At 54.1% G+C, this 21,364-nt stretch overlaps 4 protein-coding genes across 4 annotated transcripts; 3 read left to right on the top strand and 1 right to left on the bottom strand.

Annotated features, from left to right (window-relative positions):
* Nucleotides 1-3,509: 3,509 nt before the first annotated feature.
* BDZ83DRAFT_10892 (uncharacterized protein) lies at nucleotides 3,510-6,814 on the top strand. Its single transcript, XM_060501074.1, has 7 exons — nucleotides 3,510-3,794; nucleotides 3,994-4,097; nucleotides 4,270-4,598; nucleotides 4,676-4,864; nucleotides 4,965-5,233; nucleotides 5,294-6,012; nucleotides 6,070-6,814. The coding sequence occupies exons 1-7, from the start codon at nucleotides 3,678-3,680 to the stop codon at nucleotides 6,680-6,682; spliced, it is 2,340 nt and encodes a 779-aa protein (XP_060371997.1). The 5' UTR covers nucleotides 3,510-3,677; the 3' UTR covers nucleotides 6,683-6,814.
* A 1,313-nt stretch (nucleotides 6,815-8,127) lies between these two features.
* BDZ83DRAFT_564403 (platelet-activating factor acetylhydrolase) lies at nucleotides 8,128-10,017 on the top strand (the record flags this gene model as incomplete). Its single annotated transcript, XM_060503638.1, has 1 exon — nucleotides 8,128-10,017. The coding sequence occupies one exon, from the start codon at nucleotides 8,128-8,130 to the stop codon at nucleotides 10,015-10,017; it is 1,890 nt and encodes a 629-aa protein (XP_060371996.1).
* Nucleotides 10,018-13,366: 3,349 nt separating this feature from the next.
* Nucleotides 13,367-16,568, top strand: BDZ83DRAFT_564090 (uncharacterized protein; the record flags this gene model as incomplete). Its single annotated transcript, XM_060503608.1, has 2 exons — nucleotides 13,367-13,462; nucleotides 13,563-16,568. The coding sequence occupies 2 exons, from the start codon at nucleotides 13,367-13,369 to the stop codon at nucleotides 16,566-16,568; spliced, it is 3,102 nt and encodes a 1,033-aa protein (XP_060371995.1).
* A 600-nt stretch (nucleotides 16,569-17,168) lies between these two features.
* On the bottom strand, nucleotides 17,169-21,305 carry BDZ83DRAFT_564319 (glycosyltransferase family 28 domain-containing protein; the record flags this gene model as incomplete). The annotated part of the gene is made up of 4 exons (XM_060503629.1): nucleotides 17,169-18,340; nucleotides 18,390-19,264; nucleotides 19,322-20,996; nucleotides 21,062-21,305. 4 exons carry the CDS (start codon nucleotides 21,303-21,305, stop codon nucleotides 17,169-17,171), a joined length of 3,966 nt encoding a protein of 1,321 aa, XP_060371994.1.
* Between the last annotated feature and the right edge of the window lie 59 nt (nucleotides 21,306-21,364).

Raw genomic sequence — 21,364 nt, 5'->3', positions numbered from 1 at the left:
TGGGATCCGCGGGGCATATCCGAATCATCATGCTGCTGCCTGGATGATGGGTGAGACGGATCATGGATGTATGACAGAGCCGTCAGCTTTCAGAATTAGGCCCACCAAGCCATCTCAAATCCCGACTTGTCTTTTGATATCAACATCGTGGGCCGTAGTAATTCCATCAAGTTGCATTGAAATGCAATCCCTTCATCTTCCGTAGTTGCCTCTATCTCTTCAAATTCCGGCGTATCCCGCCGCCTTCGCCGAACCTGCCGAAAGCTTACTCGTCGGAATCGCCCCCCGACTCCCGGGCTAGTGATCCGGGGCTTCCTCGCTGGATGATTGCCATAGAGAAAGAAGTCTGGATCATGCTGTCTTCAAGAACCGGATGACCCGGTCATCGTGAAGTAACAGAGAGAGCCAAACTTCCTACGATCATGCGCCGATAACTCCAGAGGCTTTTTGTTCGTGATTGTGGCAAAAGTTTCCCAGCTTCGCCACGGGTCTGAATGCTGTTGAGTTGCTCGTGATCTACCCGATGACTCCGGCCGAGAGATGCATAAGCCGCCGCGAAGCGCCCAAGTGACCCGCGCATCACGTCCCGCCGGAACCGAAAACTCTCACGTTTGACAAGTTGGACTAGCCAAATTCCGCGGTGTTTGCCACAGAGTCGCCTGGTAAAACATTAAGCCTGGGAGGGAGAAAAAAACGGCTCGAGACGTTCGTGGAGTAAGATAGGCGTGCCGAGGAGTCATGGAGTTGGAGAAGCTGATCCTCGGCTGCTGCCCAGGGGATTCGAGAGTTGGGGCTTATTGAGTGCCAAGAGCCAAAAGCAGCCCTGTCATTGTTGCCCTATCGTCTGCACAAATTCGGAGCTTGCCGCAATTTCCTTGACGAGGCTGGAAGTCAAATTTGTCGGCGAGACCAGAAGACTAGATAGAACGAGGCAGCTTCTGCATCCTTGGACTTGACCACTTATGGTGGGTTTCTGGCACGAACGAAGAGTTGATTCGACGCTCTCAAAATCATACGAGATACTGAAAATTACTGAGAATACCACTGGTTGCATGACGCTTCGATTTGTTGGATGATTGCATTTGGAATACTTAGAAAGGATGGAGATGCCGTTAGATGAGGCTGTGAGGAGCTCAGGGCCAAGGCTTGAGAAGAGCACTACAATGCGTGGGGTAGGTAATGGAAAATGGGGACTAGGACTGTATTTGGTAGTTTTTGGCGCTTCTAAAAAGCGTCACAAAGCCCACGCGCGAAGTACTCCAGAATCCAGGTTCCTTAGATCCGATTTACGGTTATTGCCTTACCTTGCCTCAGAACGGACGCCAATCACGCCAAATGAGGCTGGCACGTGCTGTTCGACTTTCGACTCTCGGGTCGTAAATTTAAATCTAAAGATACGGAATACTAGAAAGGGGATTTTTAGTCGAGGTGCATATGGGGATATTTTCTTCGTAAAAGGCTAGGTCTGTCCGCTCTGTACCGCTTGGCTTGAATGGACTCATCGGCAGGCTCTTCCGGTGCAGCTTGCCCGCGCCTTTTCAGAGTCTGATAAGTGGAACAGAGTGTCACAGACAAGCATAAGGGGATAAGTAATAGAATGACTAGTCGAAACTCTCTTAGATCAAGTTGTAAAGCAATTGGTCCCAATTGGTATGCCCCGCAGAATCGCACTTCGTAGAGACTATTCATTACGCTGCCTGAAACTCCCGTCGGAGTTTTCTGCGCGGATGATGGAGAGTAATATATGTTATGCTGTCGTTTGGGATTTGATGCCCTTGGGCCTCGGCAGGGCGTTGATGGAGAACATCTGTGCGGAAGTCTTTTCATGTTTGCCGTTCAACTCTCCGTAATAAGGATTTGGTTGATGGTTCTTTATATACCCGACATACGGATCGAAAAGCCGTGCTTTCATCAATTTGGATCGCCGATTCATCTTGGTGATGACTGGGGTTCCGCCTCAAGATTTCATTAGTTTGTCCTTGCTGGAGCCGTAGTCTATGTCCCGGAGAGTAATATGCCTAGGGCGGTGCCGCATGGATCACCGCTGTATAATCAACTGACATTACACCTACTGGCGCAGACGTAGCAGTCCATTGTCGCAAAATGGATGACGGCGCGTCGGAGTAATTATGTAGTCAGGTGTTTGGACTTGGGAATGTGCTGGCGAGATGAATAATCCTGCGGGCGAAACGCATCTCACATTGAGGCACAATGATAGTGCTTTGGTCGGGGTAATCGGTGCCGATCAGTATCACGGCCAAAGCCGGTGGTCAAGACTTGAGCGCTGCTGGCGTGCTCACTGCTGGCGGCGTAATGCAGTGGTGAGATTACGGTATTCGTCCGCAAAGTGACATCCATTTGTAAGCTAGGCGGTTAGTGGAAAACTGGAAATGCAACATGACTCGTGGAGGAGATTGATGGTGGAGATGGCTAGATTGATAAAGTCGCAGCCGTTTGAATTTTCCAACGTGAAGGTTTGCCCGTTGTCATTTGGAAGAGTCTGGGATGATGAAAGATCAGACGCAGGGCCGTGACTCTGGATGCAGGGCTAGATAGGGTTATATATTGACTGGTGCAGCTTTGCAGAGAGAGATACTTTTAGCAGCAATATCTTCGTATTATAATTACTGCTGCCCAGCCCCGGTGAAAGCATCATTTCGTTGTAAATCGCGGTCCGATGTTCGGTGACGCATCCCAATACATCCCCCACCCGCGGAAGGACGACCCAAAAAAGAGAAGGGCCAGAGATTAGAGTTGGGCGATTAAGCTTCGCCCCTAAAACACCAGACAAGCATCAGGATGCGTCGCGGCCAGAGACAGACAATCACTCATTATAACCACGGAGGCACCCCTTGAAATCCGCGCACTCCGACGGACTACGATTATTTCCGCGCCAGCCGCCTGGTACCAGACACTCATTACAACTCATACTCACTTTCAATACTCGTACTCTCTGTATTGTTGCAACGCCTGCTCCAAGACTTACACGACGGCATCGCGGGGAAAGAAAGGAGAGCGGGAGAAACCAACAGACAAAGGAACGAGGATTCAGAGCAGAGGCGCAGGAACCACCCGTGTACCGAGGGCGGGCTACTTGCCCAGGTGCGGAGAAGAAAAGAGGGCGTAACGTTAGGGCGTAGGAAACAGCTGCAGAAAAAGCAGGCAGTTACACAGGGCCGACAAAGAGAAAGAGACGCCAGGCAAGTTGGAAGGAAGACTCTTTGGGAGGGACCTCTGCGGCACGCCGCACATCCATGACACACATTTGCACATGCATCTTTCTCACACAACACACACACAAACCACAGCCTCAACCCACCACATTCGCGGACACAACCCATTCCAGCCCCGAAACCTACCTAACCATTCCCTGTCCCCCCTCCCCTGAGCAGAGAGCTCAAGCCCAAACACGCACCGGAACACCACCCTTTTCGCTCGGAGACCGTCGCAGGAGAAAGAAAAAAAAACCGCGCTGCTGGCTTTTTCCCCCATTCTCCTACGAGTCAATTGGTCCCAACAATTCGGTTCATCGTTCTTGGTTTCCACGTTTGATCCAAGGAAGACTGAAAGGAAATTGTTCCTACACACGGGACGCAGAGCTCTATTATTCTACTTTTCTTCTCTGCCCTACCGCACTTGTATCAGTCCGTCTCCTTTAGACGCCAAGCATCAAAGTTATGGAGCAGAGCCCCGAAGACCATCAGTCACCGCCAGACGGACAAGCGGCCAACCGCGGGTCCGACGCACTTCCGAGACCGCGTCCGTTGGCTTGCACTCCATGTCGGCGCCGCAAGGTAAGGGTCCAATCTCCTGTCCCGGTGGGCTGGTTCGCCCTCGCTCTTTGGAAGGATGCGGGTTGCCGTTGATCTTCACGCCTATCGGCGCGAATAATTCAACCCCAGCATTCCCAAGAGAGAGAGCGAGACCGAGCAGCTAAGCGCGTGGGGTTCATCTTGGGCTAACCGACGGGACGGCTCGTCGTTGCAACTACAGATTAGATGCGACCATAAGACGCCAATTTGTTCAAACTGTGTCAGGTATGGCTTGGAATGTGCCTGGCCCGAAGGACGACGGTCATCGGGACGTCGCCAGAGACCGTGAGTGAACCTCCTCATCTCCTTCCCGGCGAATCACTCGCTGCCCTGATCCTCACTCTCAACTCAGTAGTTGCTGTTGAGGGGAAAGGGGGGCCGATGTGGCCCTTATATCCAATCTACTTTGCTGGCTCGTGGTTGGCTGACACATTCACCGTGATGTTGCGTTCAACAGACTCTATGAAGATGTAGTTTCTAGACTGGCTCAGATGGAGAGGCTGGTGGAGGAGCTCCAGAAGCCAGACCAGGGACCGACACCTCCACAGCAATATGTCCCGACCGCCAGTGAGGCGGCAAAGGCAAGCGCCTCAAATGCCTCACCCCTGGCGACGACGTCGTCAAACAACCCATCGCCCCTGTCCAGGCGTAAGGCTAGTAGTGCGAGTCCATCTGCCGGAAACCCTGACAACTACCCATCGCCGCCGTCAGCTACTTCGTCGGCCTCGACCGGGGCAAGGCCGTATTACATCGGTGCCCCTGACGAAAGTACGATAATCGCAGCAGGTTCGTAATGATGCATTCTTCTCGCCCATGCCACTGGCCCTCTCAGATCTTGGTCGTTGACAGTGTTCACATGCTAGGTGCTTGCTCCCTACTCTCGCCGCAAGGTTTGAGTCAAATCGAGCTTCTCATTGGGGATTCGAGATTCAGCAATGCCTTGAAAGCTATGCAACCAAAGGTCGTATATGACAATGTACAGCCGTATCTTGAACATGCCGACACGAACCATCCTCTACCTCCAAACCATGTCATTATGGAATGCGTCAACGGTGAGTTTGACCAGGTGGTGCGAGTGATTTCGACCGTCTACTCGGGTTCAAGTGGACCTGAGTGTCACAATGGTGCAGTCACTGATTCAATCCAACCTAGATTATTTCGTGACTATGAACACTGGCATACGACTGTTCCAAGAGCACGAGGTACGAGCAGCTCTAAAATCCTATTTCCAGGGCATGCCGCCGGCGGATCCAGGTTGGCGCATGGCGGTCAACGTCATTATTGCCCACACCTTACGCAAGAGGAATGTTATGCGGAATAAGGAAGAGTATCAAAAATACATCCACAATGCGCTGGGAATGCTACCTAATATCATCTTGCGCACACCATCGCCTCTGGCGATTGGGGCATTACTGTCAACAGTAAGGTTTCCCTACGCTGCTCATACTCCCCAAGGTTACAAGAACTGACCCTTGGCGCAGGTTCTTTACTTCAGCTTCACATCTGAGAACCATATTGCGCTCACCCTCATGGGTCTCACGGTCCAGCTCCTCTTGATGGCAGGCTATCATCGGCCAGAGCCGGACGTGGCTTTTGCGCGCCCTCAACAGCTCATCCCCACAGAACACCTCCACCGCCGCCGTCTCTTCTGGCACGCATACGTGATCGACCACGATCTCATGCTGCGGATCGGAAAGCCTGCACTCATTAGCGATGACTTCCTCCTGGACCTCCCCGAAGAGCACCCATCCGATGGGTACAGCATGTACTACTACCCCAACGACGTGACGCTCAACTTCTTCCTCGAGCAGGTCCGACTCGCCCAGATCCAGGGGCGCATTTCCACGACGTTGTACTCTCGCAGCGGCCTTCCTGCAGCCGAGCTTGAGGCCGAGATCCGCCGTCTCGATAACGAGCTGACAGAATGGCGTCAAAGTATCCCTCCGATGATCCGCGCCGACAACGTCGATGCCCTGCTTGACGGCGACTACTCTAGGCTGGTGTGTCTGACGACGTTGCACTTCACCTACTTCCAACTCGTTGTCGCGATCCATTCTGCGGCCTTCAGGCTACCCACACTGGAGGATCAAGAGGGAGTAGAATCCGGTGATATAGGCCCCAGTCTGGCGCTTTGCGTGAGCGCATCGCGTGCGGCCATATCCCTGCTGAACTACCATCAGATCGAACACCCATACACGCCGTAAGTGTCCGCATTTCATCAGTATACTGAATGACGCAGCTCACGCTTGCTTTCTAGCTACCTCCTCTATCAAATCGCTTGGAGCGTTGATATTTTGTTCGTCAATATTCTCCAGAACAAAAACAACCCCCGAGCTCGCCGTGATCTCGACCTAATTCGCACTGTCATCTCCTTCTTCGAAAAGTACGACCCGTACCACCAGAGTGTCATCTCGTATCAAATCATCAAGGTTATCGCCGACGTTGCGGCTACGGTCCTTGCAAACACCCCTACCCTGCCTCCTCACATGCTTCCGGTTCAGCACGGCCAGGCCGTTCAGCAAGTCCCACTCCCGGCCCCGAGTATGCCGATTATGCCCGACTCTTCGGGTGCGATGCAGGGAGCTTTCTCTCCTCAGATGTCCGGACCGGGGACGGCCCGCAGCGGTAGCATAAATGGAAGCACCCCCGATGTCCTCGGCTCCATGACAAGTCTTTCCATGGCGGACCAGCAGCAACAACAAACGTCACCATTCATGGACTTGTCAGCAGGATTAGCATCGCCCAACAACGGTCAGCTCTTCCCCGGATTTATGGATATGGCCGACTGGAGACTACCGATGGATTACCAGCCAGAGCTGTGGCAATACGACAACCTCTTAGATAATCGGTTTCCCAACAACCAGAATTAAGCCGTAGTCGGACCGGATCTAAGTATTCGCAGAGGAATGAGTCTTGGCGTCATCGGTTCCACTCCCATGACGGCGGCGGCGGATCACTTCCGGCCATCCGGCGGTAACCGGCGATAAGTCCGCAGGCCGTCGCATTGTGGGCCCGCCTTCTCCGGTTGCATCGCCGAAAGAAACCACCCGATATCGCGCACTCTAGCGCCGCCATCAGAGGCGAATCAGGGTTGGCCACGATCGTCAGGCACGCGAGCTTTTACCCAAAACTTTCATGTGGAATCACTCATCCACGACTCCGGTGACAAATTTCGCCGAGGTCGCGTGCCCAGAGGAGAGGGACTTGAGAGGCTAAGAAGGCGAGAGGAGGAGGAAAACAAACAAGAGGCCGACGATGCCATCCGGGCTCGCGTCGCGACGGAAGATTGAGCTCGAGATGTCCGGACGATGGCCGGACAGACGGTGCGCCTCACCGTAGGCGGCTTAGGGCCAACGAGCGAGGAAGAAGCATGCATGTGAGAGAACTTGGAGAGGTAGAGAGAGACAGATGGATGTAATACCCGAGCGCCGAGGCATCCAGCGATTGTCTCAACCCTACAGAGTACAGCCAATTGGAATTGACTTTTTGGATTTTTTTCACACCTAATCATTTTTTCTGCGCATGCCTCTGTGGTAGTTGAGAAACGCATGCCCAACACTCGGATCAAAAACACATGTCTCGCTGAGTGAAACCCACGTCGCCCTACGAACGGGAATCAAAGCACCCACGTTGCGAATACGATCATCTCCAATGGAGACCCCAATTGAGATGGGAAAAGCATGCCATGCGATTGTAGGTCTTCGATTCCAGGCTGGATTCTGGGAGTCCAAACCCTTGTCGATAATCACCGCCCCCTGCCCGCTCCTCCAAATTCCCACAAGTGATGTGCGCGCGTATCCTCTTCAAAGAATCCGGGGGTTTTTTAGCATGGTCAATGGCAGTTTTCCCCCAAATGACGTCAGGCGTCCTTTCCGGACTCTTCGGTTTCACGTTTCTAATCCCACAGCCCCCTTTGACCACAAAGCGAACAGAAAACGTCAAGCGTGTGCGGCGCGCAATTAGTACCGGCCCCTTTGCCGTCTCATTTCTTGTTCCTCTCTCTCTTTAGGTTCCTGCATAGACTCGCGCGATTAGGAATGGAAAGCCCATGTCAGCCCCCCCAATTCCGATCCTCCTACCTACTTACCTTAAACCTGGGACTTCCCTCCCAGCAGTGTGTCCCGTCTCCACGCTCACCCGCACCGCCATGACATCTAAATTCCACAGCAACCCACGTCCTCTCGTTTGAGTTCCCCGTCAACGGGCATAGGATATCCCCTGCACCTCACTCAACTCTCACCTTTTGAGGCCTGTTGAGCATCCTTGCCGATCCTGGCAGATTGAGGGCTCTCTCTCTCTCTCTCTCTCTCCGACAATGGGTTCAGAAACCAAGAAAAAGTCCTCAACAGAGGATAGGAAACGGCGATCCGACACGAACCCGCCCAAAACACTCAGAGAACGTTTCCTGCACTCCCTACCCTATTACACGGGACCCTACGGCGTGGGATTCCTCGAGATTGAAGCACCGGTCCGTCAACCGCGCACCTTTTCGGAGCTCAGACGCCACAACGTCCCGCTGCTGAGGCTCGATACCGTCCTCTTCGCCGTCTACTACCCGTGCACCGTAAAGACCCAGACTGACGACCACGCCGCTCCCGACCATCACCATCAGCAGCAGCAGCAGCAGCAGCAGCAGCATCGCGGCAAGAAGAATGGGAAAAAGGCTGGCAGTGCCAAGAAGCCGAAGCTCTCACGGGTCGGATGGCTCCCTCGTCCGCGGGTCCTTACATGCAAGGGCTACGCCAAGGAGTTCAGCATCCCGCATCTCCCAGTCACGGCCTACATCGCCGCCACCTCCATGTTCACCAAACTCCCCGCGCTGAGGAACGCGAAGCTCGCAGAGCACTGGCCGGAAGAGATGCTGGGCGACGAAGGTCCGACGGGTCAGACAGCAAGGAACGAGGAGTCGAGCTCGCGCAAGAAGCCAAAGTTTCCAGTCATCATATTCAGCCACGGCCTGGGCGGCTCGAGAATGAGCTACAGCTCCATCTGTGGAGAGTTGGCGAGTTACGGCTTCATTGTTGTGGCAGTCGAGCACAGGGATGGGAGCGGTGCGAGAACCTATGTGAACCTTCCGGAACATCGGGAGGTGTCCGACAGCGAATCTTCCTTGGAGACGGTCAACGCCAAAAAGATCAAGAACAAGAAGAATGGAAGAGACTCTGGGCAGCACTACTGTGTGGACTATCTTTTTCCCAAGAATAACGAGCAGGACACGGCACCGAACAACGAACAGGGCGTTGACATGCAACTACGCGCTGCGCAAATTGAAATGAGAATGACGGAAATCGAGGAGGCCTTCCGCATCCTTGGATATATCGACAATGATCGCGGGCACGAAGTTGAAGCCATGAACCTGAGAAAGAAAGGCAATGTGGCGTCCAGCTCCAAGGGGCTTACAGGCATCGTGTGGGATGACTGGCAAGATAGGATGTTCCTCGACAACGTGACGATAATGGGTCACTCGTTTGGCGGAGCAACAACGGTCGAAGCTTTGCGAACCGAGTCGCTCGGCTGGGTTGGTCAAGGCATCATTCTTGACGCTTGGGGCCCGGCAACGCCACGCGCAGGAGAGAACCCTAATCACCGCGTTAAGAAACCGTTGTTGTCGATCGGATCGGAGGCCTTTATGCACTGGCAAGAAAACTTTGACAGACTTGTCGACGTCTGCAACGAGGCGAGAGGTGAAAACGCACTAACCTGGATGATGACGATCCGGGGGTCAACCCATCTCTCCCAGACAGACTTTGCAGTCCTGTACTCGACTTGGACAGACTTGTTCATGAAGACGTTGGTGAATCCTCTGCGAGCCATCTACCTGACGATATCACCGTCGCTTGAGTTTTTGAAAATCACGCTACCTCCCGAGCAGACGAAGTACAACACCTGGGTAGACGAGGAAATCTTGAAAACAACAGAGCCACCAGCAGAACCACTTGCTGTAGTGACGCACGATCACCGACCGGACGACCAATGGATCGCAGTCCGCCTCAAGGTGGACAACGAGGCGACTCTGCGGGTGAAGAGATGGTTTCGGCACAAGAATCGGGTCTTGATGGGGAAAGGCGATAGATCGGGCATGCCTTCGGGGCTTATCAACTGGGAGAAGGGCAACGAGGTTTGGATGCACGTGAGCCCGGACCCTGAGTCCGTGGAGGAGCAAATGCAACGGAACGAGCGAACGACGAGCCGGGATGCAGCGTAAATAGCCTCGATTAGCGACGTGATGCGTTCCGTAGATCTGCATGCTCTTCATAGTTTGGTTGAATTGGGTAGCGACTTTGGTCATTGGCGTTTACGAGGCGTAACCGCGGCCATGGTATTGGGATGCTTTGGGCACTTGTCGTGCCACTGTATAAGTAGGGTAGTAGGCTCGTCAGACAGGACACAGCCTGCGGGCGTCAGCTAATCAAGATACAAGCGATTTCTTGTTGCAAATCGCTGGTATATTTGCTTGGTAAAGTTGCGTGTGTTTCCTCAATCCAGAAACGTGATTCCAAAATCAGCAATTACTGGACAACAGTTCTGCAGGCTATCCGGCGGTCGGACGGTCAAGTCATTGTCGATCCAAAGACGGGCTGGTAGAGTGCCTGTCGGCTTCAGCAGGAAGGTCCTGAAGCTTGCCCGTAACCGAAGCCTGTGCGCTCTGCGCTTTGTGGTGAGAAGAGGGTAGCTTTGGTTTGAAGTATAAGGCGAGGCTCGGACTCCTTTGCCGAAGTGGACTAGCTCCAGGGACGCCGATGAACAGCAATTTTGATCGATTGAGCCAGGGGTTGCCCGGTACGGTGACATGTGGAGAGCGATGGTGTCGTGACGAGGGGGACCAGGATTATGAAATCCGCAGATTGAATTGTTGTTTGGCCATCATGTCTGGCTGTGGATAACGCGGATGGGAGAGGTAGGCAATTGAGGTTAGCTTTGTGTCATTCTGGCGTGGGCGTATGCCACAATGCTTCTTCAGCTATTTTTGTCTCTTTTGGTTCGTTTCTCGCTTGCGTGTCGGCACCTTCTTTTCGGACGAATTCGTTGTGTGAGGGCTTTGAGGCGAGCCAAGAATGGAAGACAGGGAGCCCATCGATCAAGGCATGCAGGTTGGGGTCAGCGGTGGTGGTGTGGGAGTGTTTATGAGTGGACAATATGCAGGTGTCAGTTGATGGGACGATGCAAAATACGAATTGTGCTGTCAGGGACTGCTGAATTGTGCGTGGTGGTTTATGCCGACGAAGTGGTCTTGATTCTATAGTAGAAATCATAAACATTGATGATGAGAGATAGGTCGGACGAAGGGTTGGTATCCGTAAAGGTCTGTGATTGAAGTTTAATAGGCAGAACAGTCGCCAAGAGGTCATCGGCTTGGTCGGGTCCACATACATGGTCGTCCACAGCTTCAAGTTCAGGTGAGGCGAGGAAATGGGAATAAGGTCAGGCTTTTGGCGGCGGGACGAGGTGGATTGTGGGCAGACGCCACAAAGGACGCTACGCCAACGGCCGGGGATGCCCTGACTGCCTTGTCTTTCAGGAATGGAAGCCACGGTACGTATAGGGGTAGAGAAACGCTGTGTGATTGCTGATGTGTGGGGGAAACAATGAACACCAGCGTCCCTGCTTGCTTCTTTCTTGTTGCAAACAAACGTCCAACAGCCAGGGGAAAGAACAGAGCCCCCCGCTTGCTCCTTCTCAAAATAGCCAGTTGGTGTTAAGCTAGCCATGTCCCGGTGCTGATCGCCAGGATAAAATCGCCGGTGCTCGCTAACAGTGGATACCAAGGGGTGGCGTCACTGGCGTCTGCAGCGGTCCCCGGTCCAGCTGGAGCTCCTCCAACCGTCCAACACACCTCAAAAGCTCGTATCGAGCGTCGCAACTCAAAATTCCCATGTGCCTAAACTTCTAAAGGAAAGGGAACGATCCCGAATCCCACCTCTCAACAAGGCCTCGCATGGCAAGCGGCATGAGAACCAGCCATTCAACCATCTGCTGCGGCGAAGGGGCAATCGAAGACACCTTCTTCGTCTCGCTATTGGACAAGTCTCTCACTCTCGCCGCCACAACCACTGCTCCGCCGTGTAACACCACCCGCCAACGGATAGATGACATGCAACACCCCGATGGCTCTCTTTTGTATCAGGCAATATGACCTTCATGACATGGCACGGCAAGGTACATTGCTCTAGCTGCCTGCTCCTAGAGTGCCAGCTACTGGTTCCGTTCCCGCCTTCAAGCAACAATATGCGCTGAGCAGGTCCTGACGGGACCTAGTTGCCAAGTTGCTGGCGCATCATGTCTCTTTGGTACCTTACGTGCTTACTTACCTTGGTCTTTTTCTTTGGTACTGGTCCCCGCCCACATCATGCAGCTTCTCTACTGTCCAGCTGAAAGTGTGCTGGGACCTCTGCCCTGCTGCACCTATTCTCGCTCCCGATCCTCAACTCAGACGTGCTCTGGGACGGTTCAGGGCTGATCACCATCCCATCTCACGTTGCCCTGACCTCTATGGGGAAAGCCGTCTGGTATGGTCTGCACGCTGTCGAATGGGAACGGCTTGCCTTAGCTAATGTGCGCGTTGGCTACCTCACGCTCACGCCAATTGCCCATTGGGAAGGCATCCCCATGGTAGCCATCTCATTCAGCCAGTCCGTGTCCCACTCAATGGCCATGGCCCTTCCCGGTTGTTGTGCAGACGAGACCTGATAGAATCTGACCATGATTTCACTTCGCTTGCTATGTGCCCGGGTTTTGAATGGTCCAAGGTGGTTGCTAAACGTCTGTGGTGTCGTTGCCATCTTGTTGGTCTTGCCCTCTAAGATAGGTCAAGGTGCTTGAGGTGTTGTAAACAAGCTCCAAGTCTGCAGTCTGCATAAGGTGCCTCCGATGACTAGGATCCAGCTTATCCCGATCTGCAGTTCCTTCTAGGTATTCCTTTTTCCCGTCTCTTACCAGCATCAGCATCAGGACCAGCATCCCGCATTCGAGAACCCCTCTTAGTCTCAGCGAACCCCGGCTCCTTCCCAAATATCAACCCTACCCTGCTCTTTCCTCTAGAATTCCCCTTCGTAACTTGAACGGCCCCTCGCTAGACAATTCGAACTTTCCGCTTTTCCTTGGTTTCACGACGACAACGTTACTTTGTCGCACTTTCTCTCGTTGGCCTTGGCCTCTCCGATACCTAATTCGACCGTCTGTTGATTGTTCCGTCTCAACTTTTACGGGTACGCGCCCGTCTTTCACCGTCTTTTTTCTGGGCCACGCCTCAAACCGCGCGACGACGTCTCTACAACACCAATTCACCGCCGCGCCCTGGGGGTTTTCGGCCACAATTACACTTCAACAAATTGTTTATTGCATCACTTTTTTAGTCTTTCGCTATTAGCAAACGCCATATCAGCATCACGAAGAAATGATAACGCAGAAACGCCTCCATTAGCAACGCCTCGTCTTCTTTCCACCATCTGCCAACACTAACTAGCTGGCTATCCTCTCCCACTTTTGACGCCACGACTCCACTTACGATAATCCACCTCCAAACACACCTCGAGACAAGCACAAGATACCCAAGAATGACTGCAACGGGCGCTCAACGCGAGTCGACCAAGCCGCAACGCGGCCGGTCTGACAGCCTTCAGAAGATGTTGGAGCTGGAACACATTCGGAAGGTAGGCCGATCCCACCCTAACCTGACGCCTCCCACCACGTAGCATCCACACCCAATTTGGCTATGTTAGCTCCCACCCACTAACACGCTTCATCTTGTAGCTCGAGCGTCTTCAGGGGCATCAGTCCATGCCTGCGGCGACCCATCCCTCTCACCTGGCGTTTCAGCAGGTTCTTCAGCAACAGCTTAATCATGGCCGACCTGCCCAGTCACCTCCGAAACTGAAACCTTTTCCTACCGTTCATCCCGCTCCGCCTGTGAAGCCTATAGCTCCTCTCCAGTCGCGCCGGAGGGAGTCATCAGCTCAACTTCCCACACAGAAACCGGAGTTACCACCCTCTGCCATGAAAGCGGTCCGCCGAGCAACAGCGTTGCCTTCTCTTTCCATTTCCGTTCCACCGCCCTCGAACGTCAAGTCTGAAATCGACCGCGGGTCGGAGCGCAAAGAATCAGTGGAGCACAAGCACAAGACAGTGACCTTCCTCGACGTCGATATGGTCGACGAACCAACTGCCGACGACGCCTCCTCGATCTGCCACTCACCAAGCTGGGAATCTTTTGGTCAGAACAAGAAGAAGGAGAAGAAAATCGAAGCCAAGATGCGCAAGAAGGAAAAGGAACAGGCCGAGAAGCAAGCCGAGAAGGAGGCCAAATCTGTGAAGAAGAAGTTGGCAGCTAAGCTCAGCAAAGCTGGACCGAACACCAAAGCTTCCCCGCCAAGACCTCCAAATGCATCGAGGTCAATCTCCAGCCCAACAGTGTTCGTCAATGAGCACCTTCGGTCAGCCAGCGCCCAGGCTTTCTATGAGCCTCCACCTTCGATCCGTCCTCAGCATGCCAGACAACGGTCAGACTCAGTAGCCATGCAGCTGAAAGCTGCTTTGACAGGCCATAAGACCCATAATCAGTCTCACAGTAACGACGACCAAGGTTTTATTGGCGGCTTGAAGCTGGAGCAGAAAAGACAAAATGACGCCGGCATGCCCTTCAGAAAACCCAACCCCCCAGCTTTCCTGACTGGTCAGAGGTCTCACTCATTTGGACCTGAAGTGAGGGTAACACCGCCAGCAATGACGCCTTCAGCGTTGCCGCGTTCTTTTTCATTCGACCCGCAAGGAGAGCGACCTGATGAGTACGACGAAGACTCATACAGGCCCAAGACCCCACGATCCGCTTCTACCAACACTCCTTCTTGGTCTCAGCCTTTAGTTTCGCCCACAGCACCACCTGTACCAGATGTGAGCAACTTCCAACAATGGATGAATCGCACGAAACAATCGCAAGCGCCTGTCGACGATCAGGAGTTGGAGATTCATAACGGACTCAGCGAGTTTGTGGTTGAGCAAGAGCGAGGGCGAAGAAGAGAGAGTTACGTTCACCAGTCTCGCCAGCAAAGCAGAGAACGATCCATCAACGGCTACAGAGAAGAAGTTCGCGTCTTATCTGCCAAGTCTCACTACCCTCCGGCTTCCAATCGCCCACTTCAATCTCGAGCGTACTCCTCTTCTTCAGAGAGCAGTCCCATGGGTTCCAACTTCCCTCCACGCAACGGATCTCTCTCTAGCCTCGGCGGCTACAAAGACCAGCCAACCCCAGGTGAAGATTTCACGCTCACATTCCGGCTTCCTTACACACCGCCAGCAGGTAGTCCAGGACAGCAATCATTCGATCGGTCTACGTCTCAGGGACCGCCGATGTCTAAAATGATGTCTAAAGAGATACCTTTGCCTCCTGAAAGATCGGCATCGCGTGAGCGGCATCCGGCTACCCCCGGAGCAGCCATCAGAAGTTTCAAGGATGCCGCCAAAGCCGCATTCCAGAAAGTGTCAACTCCCGGATCATCGAAGCCGCCCGTCTCCAACTATTTCACCAGAACGGCGCGCGATACTACTATGACACCCGACTCAACATCAAGCTCTAGGTACTCAACCGACGAACCATCCCCTTTCACGGCCCCGCCTCGTCCGTTTGCCGAGTCTACTGAATCGACTTCGAGAGACTCATCAGCACGCCCGACACACAGGTCTTCAATGTCTTCATGCGACGAGTCCTTGCCTTCTCCGTCACCCGCCACTACTCCTGATTCTTCAAGGCCGCAATCCGAAAAAGGATTGCCGCCTTTGGACGGAGAACTCGGTCGGGTCGATATCGAGACAGTGGTTGTGACGAACGACACACGGTCGTATAGGCTTTCTCACAAGGCAGCGATGCAGACGGCCTCTCCAATTGCCACGAATCAACGGATCAGTCTGCCCCCTCAGATACCTGTCCAAAATCATGAGGCTCATCTCAACGAGCTTGAAGCGTTGGTAACGGAGAAGTTTGGTAGAAAGGCTAGCGTTGCTGATGCCGAGGACAGCGACTCGTCGCAGAACTATCCCACCCCAACACACACCGACAGTTCAAAGACATCCGCAATGGCAACCCCACTTACATCTGCCTCTTTGACGATTCCATTCGATTATGGGAAGAATGGACACGCTCAAGAGGTTGGCAACAACATTGAACCGGTACAAGAGGAAGTCCACAGCGTTGTCCAGCGTCATCCGAGCTTGACTAAGAGCCGCTCGAGTCCTGACCTCGCACTTGACACGAGTTTCCTTCCGAAGCTCAAGCACCAACCTCTCGTGCCCCGGTCTCTTGTTCCGCCACCGCCGCCCCGCTCATCAAAGCGTGGCTCTGTGACGAATTTACATGCGAAAGCAGCCTCGCAGTCTTCGTTCCCTGCGGACGTAGCTTCCAGGAAGTCGATTGTGTCCACCAAGGGGCCTTCGAATCCCTCAAGTTACCTCGAAGAAGCCCGCAAATCAATGCCGCCACCGCGCTCCAGTCGCGTCTCACGTGCGTCCATTGTACCTGCCAACGGTATCCCTGAGCCCGTTGCCAAGATGCTTGTGGAATGCTGCAGTTGCAAGTTCTTGCACGATATGCCGAGCAAGGTTTACGAATGCATGGCAAAGCCCGATAGCATGGTGGAGGACCGGAAGCTGGGCGTCAGCGGGCTTATTTCTACGACGGTGAAGTGCCCATGGTGCGCTCATGGAATGACGACAAACTGTTGCGCGGGATATGCGGCAGTGATCTATTTGAAGGAGAAATTGCACTAAAGAGTAAGGGCAAAAAGAACACGAAGTAATGCAAGTTTGAAAAGGATAACACGACGGACGATCGGGCTATACATATGCTCTTTTGAGACTGAGCTCGTACTGAGCTGGGAAAAAGATAGGAACGAAAGTAGATGACTGGAAGGGGACAGTAATCATACTTGCCTAGCAAGTTCGTGTAGGAGAATTGTATCATAGGGAGACTACATATCATCAGCCAGCTTCTATGGGAGAAGCCTGACTCGAGAACCAATACACTCAATAGTTGTTGTACTTTGTTTGGAACCAAGTAATGTCCAACGAAAGTGATCTGATGTTCGCCTGTCTTCATCCCATTTTGGCCGTGCCTTGTCAGTCACTCAACCAATCATGCCGTATCGTTGAAGACCTCGATTTCCTGATTTGGCTAAATCTCGGGTTCGAGAACCGCCCCGCTTCGCTTCTCCGAGTGGGATACGTAGTAATTCATGGACAATGCGAGAATCGGATTATACTCGGGAAAACTAAAATGGTATCTCGGATGTGCTGTTCCATCTATCTATTCCCTCGGAACCCATCATTGCAACAGAAAAGAAAAAAAGGGAAGCAAGAAACCTTAGAAGATTACTGGTAGGAACTCGACCCTCCCGGGCGCCCACTCATCTTCAGACTCTCCTCCATCGCCCTCCGGAGCTCCTCATCCTCCTCATCATCAGCGTCCTCCGCAACATCGCGCCCCTTACCCTTTGACGCATTCCGTCGGAACTCCTCCTCGGCAAGGCTCTGTTTCTTGACATACTCCATCACGACATCCTCCTCCGTCCGCGCCGCGGCGTCCTTGTTCTGCTGCTCTCGGTGCGCGGCTTCCGACGCCTCAATCGCCTTGCGCAGTTCCTCCTCCTCGTTTGTGTTTCCCTCCGCGTGCTGCCTCTTGGACTCCTCCAGGATCCGCTGCAGTTCCTCGTCGTCTTCGTGTGCGGGGGGTTGCTGCTGGGCAATCCTGGACTGCTCGAGGGCGCGCTGGAACTCTTCATCGTCGCCGTGCGATCCCTCGCCCGGCTGTACTCCCGCGGCTTTGAGGGACATACTCTGGTTGATGGCCTCCTCGATGAGCCGCTGGTATTCCTCGTCCGTGATCTCCAGCTCGGCGCTTGTGAACGGGTCCTGATCTTGGTTCTTGGCGTCTCTGTCGAGGGGCGCAGCCTTCTCAGCCCGTATGTCAGGAACTCCGGAACTGCGGAAGTGATTGACACTTGCGCGGATAGCCTGCTCGACCGCGGCGTCTTCTTCGGCGTTGCCGCGCGACGTTTCGGCGACAGATACGCGGATTGCGCGCTCAAATTCTTCGTCCTCGGCGGCACTCGTTGAGGTAGGCTCCGAGAGCGACAAATCCGACCTCGAAGCAGGGACAATCGCCTCAACATGGCCCTTCTTCCACGCCTCTTTTCGAGCATGGAGCTGTTTCCTTTCCTCAAAAGACAATTTTCTGGTGTGGGCCCAGCCCGTGACCGGGGCCGTGAGACTCTTTTCGGGCTGACCGTAGGGTCCTTCACCCTCGGCCCTCTGCTTCTCTCGCTGTTCCTTCAACTTCATGGCCTGGAAGTTCTTGAGATCAAATTTGACATTGTTCCAACGCACAACGACGTCTTCGCGTTCCGCGACGCTGGCACTGTCCATGTCCATTTGTCCCTGCTTCATGCGAGATGCAATAATGTAGTTCTGAACACTGCTAGAAAAGGCGTTCCGGAGCGTTGCATGGACACCTTGCATGGTGTACGCAGGGACAGACCATACAGCTGTATCGATTAGTAACAGTCATCTTACTGTAGCACTGATTCGACTCACCAGATGCGGGCTTGAGGATCAAGCCTCCAATGCCCTTGCCAAAGCCCTTGATGAGACCTATCCCACCTTCCTTCTCGGCACCCTTCAGCGGCTGGGTGACAAGTCCACCGATGCCGTCAAACATGCCGTAGCCGAACTCCTTGGCAGCTATTCTGATACCGCTTGCCAGGTCCGTCACCTTCTCAGGCGGTCGCACAGTGTCGTCGTTGTACAGTCGAGGGGCATTCCGGAAACCCCTTGCCAAGCCGAGACACACGTTCATCGGTGTCTTCACACCGGTGGTAACGATGCGACTAACGCTGGTTCCAGCTGCTACGGCAGCATCGACACCTACGTTTGCAGGCATCGATTCTTTGAAGGACCTCTTCGCCGGACTGTTGGGTGGTCTTACTGATTGAGTCGTTGACGCATGTTCTGATGGCGTAGTTTCGCTACGAGCAATCGACGCACCATCCGGGGGACTGAAAACCATAGAAGGAGCAGTGGAAGCCGTCTGAGACTGTGTTAAAGACGCTGTGTCAGGCTGTGGAGATTGCGGCAGCGTCGGGGTAGAGCCCTCCATTTCCATGAGGCCCAGCTGTGTCGAAGACTCTGATGCGTGCGTGCTTGGAGCCGCAATCGACGCCTTATCGCTCTGATGCAGAGATTGCTTGCTTGAGCTCTGATGTAGAGACTGCTTGCTTGAGGAGGCTTCCGTGAGGGAAGGCGTAGAAGCCTCCGGCGTCTTGTCTCCTTTGCTACGACTTTTGAACAGCTCTCTGGGAAAGTCGGCCACAGCCATACCGATACTGCTAAGATCTGCGACAAGCGACGTTGAAACCGCGGAAATAGGATCCCAGGGCTGGCCCTCTGTAATGTACTCCTTGGGCCGGTAGCTGTGAATTGTTAGTGATGACTTCGCATGTAGTGATTCAAGGGACACGAGCACTCACAGCTTGAGATCAGAATATTTGATCAGGCCCCTTTCTACCAACACCGCGGCAGCCATGGGGCTTAAGCGGACCTTCGTCCTCCTCACACGCCAAGCTGCCGCCCGACTGGGCTCGATAGAGCACCTAAGTTCGTCGGTGTCCAAGTGGTCGTGGAAACTCTTACCGCCCAAGTCAGTACCTTTCTCCTCGCGAATCTTGTGACCTAGCTCCTGAGCCCTAGCCTGGGTCTCGGGCTTGATGGCAAACTTGATAGCTTCGGCAAGCTTGTCTCCCGTGAGCTCCTTGTATTGAATGGGATCCGGACCAGCACCCGCCCTGGAGACCATGGCTCCCCAGAACGGCTGATCACCAAAGAACGGCACAACGATGGTAGGCTTGCCTGCCTGGATACCTGCGGCAGTAGTACCTGCGCCACCGTGATGGCAGACGGCCGACACGTGCTTGAACAACCAGTCGTGGGGGACATTGCCCAGCATGAAGACCCCTTCTGGAAGTCCAACATCTTCCGCACCTAGGCCGCCCCAGCCCTTAGAGACGAGCGCGCGTACACCTGTCTGATGAACAGCGTCGAAGATCATCCTGGTCAAGGCGTTCGGGTCATCAACCACGATAGAGCCAAAACCAATGTAGACGGGAGGAGGCCCAGCAGCCAAGAACGCAGCCAGATCGGGTTCTGGGGTAAATGCCGAGGCCAAGTTCAAAAAGTAGAATCCTGAGATATCGATCTCGCGACCCCAGTCGTTCGGCTTGGGAATCAGTGCCGGAGACCAGCAATACGTATAGGGGATTCTGAGTCTCGTCAGGACACCCGGGGCCCAAATCAGCGACATGGGCTCCAGATCCAGCGCCTTGTCTCTGAACCGATTGATGACGTCGCCCAGGCCCTGCCATGTCATCATTTCAACCAATGCATAGGAAACATAGTTGGTCATGACCGTGTCGGTGTTTGTCGACTGGATGTTGGCTAGCGGGTGAGGAAAGGCGCGCGTGGGCGTCCACGGCATGGTGAACATCAGATGCAACGGAATTCCCATCTTCTCTGCAATGTGAATATGCGCAAAACTCGGCGGGTTCGCAATGATGGCATCAGCCACAAAGGGCTTCTGCGTCGGGTCTCCAGGTATCCCGTAGTGCTCGTCCAGCGGCTGGTCCTTGGCATGCGGTTTCGGTGGTGGACCCAACCCGTCGCCCGCCTCGATACAAGAGCGCCAACACCCAAGAAGAATATCCTGAATCCCCCTGCGGCGCTTGCTAACCTCTCCGCTCTTGAGCGTGTCGAAGCCGGGCATCAGACCGGGGTTCTTGACCATAAAGGCCATGAGCTCGGCGGGGTCGCCGCCAATGCAGAAGAACTCGAGCCCATTCTCCTCGACAAACTTTTGAAACGTCGCGTGCGTGGCTATTCGCACGCGGTGGCCGTAGGTATCTTTCAGCACCTTGCCGAGGGCAACAAAGGGCTGGACGTCGCCCCGTGAGCCGACAATCTGTATAACGACGTTGAGCTGCGGGGGAGGGGTCTGGCCCGGCTGGCCTCCGAGGCTCGGGGGGATGTAGGCGGGAGGCAGGGGGGCCTGGGGTCGCTTGTCGGCAAGAAGTTGGTTTCGTAGCGTCGGGGCGAGGATCTCGGCCAGGCGGTTGCCGCTCTGGTTGATGTTGATGTTGACTCGGCCATCCCCTAAGTAATACTCGTCAGCGAACCTTGCGATGTGGGCGGCGTTGGTGGTAGGAGTTGAACTTTACCTGTTACATTGGCGCCGGCTTCGAAGCCAGCCTGGTTAAACTGCAGTTGGTCGGGAAGGTCTCCATAGGCAGGCGGGGCCTCGTTCTCGGCTTCCAGAGAAGGCAAGCTGAATCCGTCAGAGACGAGGGCGTCGGGAACCTCAGCACTGTCTGTCCTGTCGAGGTTCAAATCGCTGGGCCGTCTTGGTGGCGGGGGAGGGGCAGACGAGCTCGCGCCCGCTTCTGAGTTCTTGACGACCGTCATTGCGGGGAAGGTCAACGGTTCGACCCGTCAGCCGAGGGGTATGAAGACCTGTGACGATG

This window comes from Colletotrichum acutatum, assembly GCF_030867785.1.
Source record: "Colletotrichum acutatum strain CBS 112980 chromosome Unknown BDZ83scaffold_1, whole genome shotgun sequence".
Lineage (NCBI taxonomy): Eukaryota > Fungi > Ascomycota > Sordariomycetes > Glomerellales > Glomerellaceae > Colletotrichum > Colletotrichum acutatum.
This window is presented reverse-complemented; position numbering and strand designations above follow the sequence as displayed.